The sequence below is a fragment of the Sorex fumeus genome, unplaced genomic scaffold, assembly GCF_029834395.1.
Source record: "Sorex fumeus unplaced genomic scaffold, SorFum_2.1 ptg000207l, whole genome shotgun sequence".
NCBI classification, from domain to species: domain Eukaryota; kingdom Metazoa; phylum Chordata; class Mammalia; order Eulipotyphla; family Soricidae; genus Sorex; species Sorex fumeus.
Genome location: NW_026606264.1, coordinates 845,472 through 851,329, shown reverse-complemented (window position 1 = coordinate 851,329; position 5,858 = coordinate 845,472). Strand labels below are relative to the sequence as shown.

The following is a 5,858-nucleotide window of genomic DNA, read 5'->3' as shown; positions in this document are numbered from 1 at the left end:
CTGCCTCGCATCTTGATCTCATCTTCCCCTGCTTCTGTGTTTTAGGGAAGTGAAGGTTTTTTCTGTTGTTGTTGTTGTTTTGGTGAATTTTAAATGAAGCCTCTAAATTAAGAGAACAGCTTGGAGTGTTTTCCTAAGCATGTTCGGGAGGGATTAAGCCCGAACAATACGGGAGTGGACACTCTGCTTACACCAAGTTACACTGTATCTGTTTTTTAAAAGATGTTGCCCCCACCGCATCTGCCTCTTCCGCTTTCAAACCGCTCTAAGCCACCGAAAGGCTGCAGAAAGGCTCCACGGAACGAAATCACGGACGCTCGTAACTCAGACAGCAAAACCCAGAATTAATGGATCACCGCACTGCGGCAATTTAGCGCTCGGCCAACTCAAACTTTCTTTCCTCGGGAAATATGTGATACAGACACTTTCCATCTGTTTTTTGACAAAGATAGGAGAGGATTCCCAAAAGTCGTTCTCGGCTCAAAAGTCTTCCCAGCCCCCCCACCCCAAAGAAGAGCTATAAAATGGTACTATCGGGGTGGGGTGGGGCGTGTTTCATCCGAAGCGGTTTCAACGGCACAGAAACGGAATGCCAGAAGAGGAAAGTGAAATCCACCTGTGCGGGGCCGGGGGACGCGGGGACGCGGATCTGGAGGCGCGGGAGGCCCGGCCCGACCCTGCCCTGGCGCTGAGACTTCTGGAAACGCGCCGCCAAGTGCGCGCGAAGCCGCAAGACGAAGGAGTCAGGCTGCCCGCGCCCTCCCGACCTCGGCCACCCCGGGGCGCCGCGAGGGACGCGCCTCGGACCGCGCCGGGGCGGCGGCCCCGCTGGGCGGCCGGGGCGCGGCGCTTCCCCGCGGCCGGGGCGCAGGGCCGGGACCCCCGGGCTGGGCTCGGGGATGCGCCCGGGGGCTCCGGCCCGGCTCCACCTGCCCGCGGGCGCTCGGGGGGCGCGCAGGGTCCCACCGCGGCCCCCGCCGCCCGCCCGCTGCTCGGCCCACCGCGGCGACCGCGCGCGCGCCCTCCGCACCCCGCCACGGCGCGCGGGGCAGGGGGACCCGGTGCTGCGGCCGCGCGCGGGGCGCACGGCGGCGCCCGGACGGAGCGCAGCCCGCGCGGGGCGGGGGGCGCCGCCTCTGCGCCCCCGCCGCGGCCGCGGACCCCCGCGCGGTCGCCGCCGGCTCGCAGGGGTGCCCGGCCCGCGCGCGCGCGGCACCTACCGGGGCGCGCCGGTCCGGGCGCTAGTGGGACGCGGACATGGACCACGCGCCCTCCATGCGCCACACGGAGAAGGCGTAGCTGAGGCGCTCGTGGGCCACGTAGCTGCAGCTGGTCATCTTACTGTCCATCTCGTCGCTCTGCAGGACCTGGTACAGGAAGTCTATGTACCTGGCGGCCAGCTTGAGCGTCTGGATCTTGCTGAGCTTGTCGGACGGCAGCGTGGGGATGATCTTGCGCAGCGCGGCGAAGGCCTCGTTGAGCGACTGCGTGCGCTGCCGCTCGCGCACGTTGGCGAGGATGCGCTGGCTCTGCAGCTCCTCGAAGGACTGCGCGCCCGGGCTGCCCCTGCGCCCGCGCTTGGCGCCCGCGGGGCTGCCCGCCTCGCCCCACTTCTTGCCGGGCCGCCGCTTCCGCCCCGGCCGCTTGGGCTGCCGCTCGGGCTCCTCCTCGCTGGTGGCCAGGCTGTCCCCGGGGGACGCGGGCGAGCTGGACCCCTCCTCCATGCCGCCCGCCGGCGCGCGCGGGGCTGGCGCGGGCGCGGGGAGGAAGTGGCCCGACTCGGGGCGCGGGCCGGGCGGGGCGGCTAAGTAGCGGCCGGCGGCGGGGGCGGCGCCTGATTGGCCGCGGCGGGGCCTGCCCAGCCGGGCCGCGCCGCCCCCGCCCGCCCGCCCCCCGCGCGGGACCCCCGGCCGCCGCGCCGCGCTTTGTGCGCCCGCGCCCGGCACGACGCGCCGCCGCCCGAGGTGCGCGCGCGCGGCCCGCGGGACCCCCGGGCCGCCGAGACCCCCGGGGGCGCGCGGCGGACCCCGGCCCGCGCCATCTGGCCGCCGCGCGGGCCGCGTTTGAAGTGCGCGGGGGGGCCTTTGTTCGCCAGCCCGCGCGCCCCGGGCCTGGAGGGGCTTTGCGGCGTCGATGCCTTTGAACCCGGCCCCAGGTGACGGGCCCCACGAGGCCGCGGGGATCAAGGGCGGGCGGGGGCGGGGGCCCGCGACCCCCGCCGCCCCGGACGGCTCCGGGCGCGCGGCCGGCTTCGACCCCCGTCGCCGGCTCCCCCGGCCGCCCGCGCTCCGGGCGGCAGGGGCTGCGCCGCAGCTGGCCGGGGCTTCTGGAAACTTCCGAACCAGAGATGGAGAGAACAAAAGAAAGCGCAGAGCCGCGGGGGCCCCCCTGCCGTCCACGCGGGCTCGGCGCCCACCCCAGCCCCCTCCCCGCCTGCGGTCCCCTCCAGGGCCCTGTTCGCGGGCGTCCCCAGGGCAAGGGGCGCTGCCCGGCCTCGGGGGGCATCGGGCTGGGACATTCCTGAAGGGCCGCACCCCTCCGCCACGCAGCAGCCCCGGGTGGGTGCCACCCGCAAAGCCGGGGTGGGCCCCGGGCCAGGCCCCCCGGGGGAGACTCGCCCAGGAACCGCGCGGGGACTTTCCCTTGGAAGACGGTCCCGCATGGGCCAGCTCCTGCGTGGTTCCGCCCCGGGGGAAGAGCCCGTGGCCCCTGAGTGCTTCTTGTCCACGTGGAGGGGTCCCCGGCCCATGAGTGGTTCTGACCCACGTGGAAGGGCCCATGGCGCCTGAGTGGTTCTGGCCCACAGGGTAGGTCCGCAGCCCCTGAGTGGTTCTGGCCCACATGGAAGAGTCCACGGCCCTGAGTGGTTTCATCACACGCAGAGGTGTCCACGCGCGCTCGGCCGCGCTGGTCCATCCTGCCGGCCCTTCCTGAATTTTCTTCCTCACTCCCCGGGGATCGTGTCTCCGGAACTGCGCTGGCGGCCGCGTGGGGGGCTCCTGGCAGCCGGCGGTCCCGTTTCAGGGCGTCCTGAACCCGGTTCTCCTGCGCCCCAGGTTGCCGTCTCAGGAACTCTCTGCCCCGTCCTGGGCCGCCTCCTGCACCCCGGCCAGCTGGGCCCCGCTCCACAGGGGACTGGCCGGGACACCCACACTCTGGCCGGCGGCCAGGCCTCGCGGCCTGCCTGACATCACCAGCATTTGCTCACGATGTGGGACTCACTCTGGCCTTTGGCTCGCGTTAATAAATGCCTTTAAGATCTAATCAGAGATGTTCTCGCGGAGAACTCGGACTGGGAGTGTTTTCACTTGGAAGGCGCCCGAGTTTCAGCCCGGCAGCAGTGGAGGGACCGGGCTGGGGGTGGGGTGGGGCTGCAGTGGCCCCTTCCCCCCACGCCCGGAGATCTCACTCGAACTCGTGCCGTACACAGTCATTTTCTTTAAAATAAATGCAAAGAGGAAAAGGGAAAGCCCTCGACATCCGAAAGCGAACTCCCGGCCTGCGTCTCATGCTGCGTCCCGTAGGGGACCGAGAGCCTGAGCTTGGGTCGCCGTGGTCTGGTCACGTGCCTGCTGGAACGACTGAAGGTAGAGCAAAGTAGCGGGCACCTGCCACCACCTTGGCCACCGCACTGAGGGTTCTGGTCCCACCACCGGTTCCGCCCAGGACTGTGGACCGGGGTCTGCATGCAGACGGAGGTCTCTGCTCTGGGGTCTGCGCCCCTCACTCTCTGTCTGGTGTGGGAGGGATGGGAGACGCGTCCGCAGACCCAGTGCACCCAGAACAGCCGCTGAGGTGCGGGGGGGGGGGCGGCGGGAGACCCCACATGTGACCAGGGAAACGACGGGCAGGTGTAGACATTGATGGAAAGGGTCCTGCAGACAGCCCGACTTCCCCTCCAAACTCAAGAGCCGCAGCCCGGGGAGCTCCAGGGCGTCCCCAAATGGGGACGGGCACCCCCCCTCCCCATAGCGGGACCCACCACCCCTGGTGGTGGCACACTGCCCGGCATTCGGGTCAGCACCAGCTGGTGGCAAGACAGTCTAGCGCAGGGGTTAGCGCAGGACACAACTTGATAGCAAAACCTGCACCTTGGTAGCAGGACCCAGCCTAGTGGTGGGACTGGTGCCCCTTGGTGGCAAAACCCAGTGCAGCGGTGGGACCAGCACCTTGGTGGCAGGACCCAGCCTAGCAGTGGAACCAGCACCCCCTGGTGGCAAGACCAGTGCAGCGGCAGGACCAGCGCCCTTGGTGGCAGGTCTCACCCCAGCAGTGGGACCAGCGCCACCTGGTGGCAGGACCCAGCCTAGCAGTGGGACCGGCGCCCCCTGGTGGCAGGACCCAGTGCAGCAGTGCGACCGGAGCCACCTGGTGGCAGGACCCAGCCCAGAAGTGGGACCAGCGCCCCCTGGTGGCAAGAAGACCCAATACAGTGGTGGGATCAGCGCCCCCTGGTGGCAGAACCCAGCCCAGCAGCAGGAGCTTGTGCCCCTTCAGAGCTTCCTGCCTGCTGATCTTACCCGGCCCTAGGCACAGTTCTGGGAAGTCAGGGTGTGCTGACGTTCTCCCCACACCCAGAAGGACTCACCTCACTTTACGTAAATCCCGTTTCACCTGTCCCATCAGGCTGCCCTGGTGGCAGTGCTTGTGACCTCTGACCCCTTCCAGCCCTGGACCACTGCCTCCCAGCAGACAGCCCTGGCCTCCCTTGGAACACTGCCTCCAGGTTGCCTCCACTGACCCTCAGCTCCTTGTGTCTGGGGTCAGCGGTCAGCAGTGTCACTGCTGCCCGCAGTCTGGCGGCAGAAGCACCCCGTTCGTGTTGTGTCCCCCACAATCTGATGGGAGCACCCCATTCATGCGGTGTCTCCTCGGTGGGTTTGGGTCTCCTGCCAGCATAGCCCCGTGGTGCCTGGGGTCCGGGAGTGGCTCTAGCCTCTGCCACGGACCAGGGTCTAAACTGCCAGGGCCTCTGCTGGTGGGGAGTGTGGATGTCAGCGCTGGGTGGGGCCAGCCCAGCGATATGGGAGCTCCCGGGTGGGGGGAGGCCCCTGGGAAGAGGCTACGGGCCCAGAAACACAGCTCCGTGGGGGTGATCCCAGGAAGAGGCTGGAATGGGGCTCTCAGGACTCCGCCAGGGTCTGGAAGAGCCCTCCACAGTGGCCGAATGACCCACTGGTTTCGAAAAAACTAGACAGAGAGACCGGCTCTCAGAGCGAGGAACTGAGGAATCAGAGAACTGAGAAGACAGGGCAGGGCAGAAGGAGCAGGAACTGCAGAAGGTGGGGGGCAAGACCCGGGAATCAGAGAACCATGGAGCCCCAGAACAGCCCAAGGAGCCACAGGGTGGGAATGAGACCTGGGAAGGTGGGAGGGCGAGTCTGAGTCTTCTTAGTGTGGGTCCGGAATGACCCTCAACCTCCAGGCCCCTCGTCCTGCCTGGGGCCAGGATTGAGACATGCTTGGGGCCAGGGAGAGAGTCCAGAGTCGAAGCACCCCGACCCCCTGAGAACCATCAGCCGAGCCAGCCCCCACCAGGCGTGGGGGGAGCAGCCAGAGGACACAGGGCCGACCTCCAGGGAGCTCCTGCCTGCAGGACTCACAGCCGCTGAGGCAGCTCGGGGCAGAGGCCCCCGACCCCATGGGATCTTCAGCTTCACGTAAGGACAGCACCCAGCCGGGCAGGGAGAGCACCTTTGCTATCAAGATGGACAAGCACGGGTGCTGCAGACAGGGGGACGCCATGACGGCTGCCTGGTGGAATGATGCGCCAAACACTTTGGGCCGAAGTGTTTCAGAAGGGGCGGGCGTCTGCCCGGACCAGGGACGGGCCCCTCTGGTGAACAAGCGCGGGTGCA

General features: G+C 68.3%; 1 protein-coding gene across 1 annotated transcript; it reads right to left on the bottom strand.

The window, feature by feature from the left end:
* Positions 1 to 1,241: 1,241 nt before the first annotated feature.
* On the bottom strand, positions 1,242 to 1,724 carry TWIST2 (twist family bHLH transcription factor 2). Its single transcript, XM_056108390.1, has one exon. The coding sequence runs from the start codon at positions 1,722 to 1,724 to the stop codon at positions 1,242 to 1,244; it is 483 nt and encodes a 160-aa protein (XP_055964365.1).
* Positions 1,725 to 5,858: the final 4,134 nt, after the last annotated feature.

What these genes read in the sequence shown, in the direction of transcription:
- TWIST2 (XM_056108390.1), bottom strand. Translation starts at nt 1,724, where the DNA reads ATGGAGGAGGGGTCCAGCTCGCCCGCGTCCCCCGGGGACAGCCTGGCC.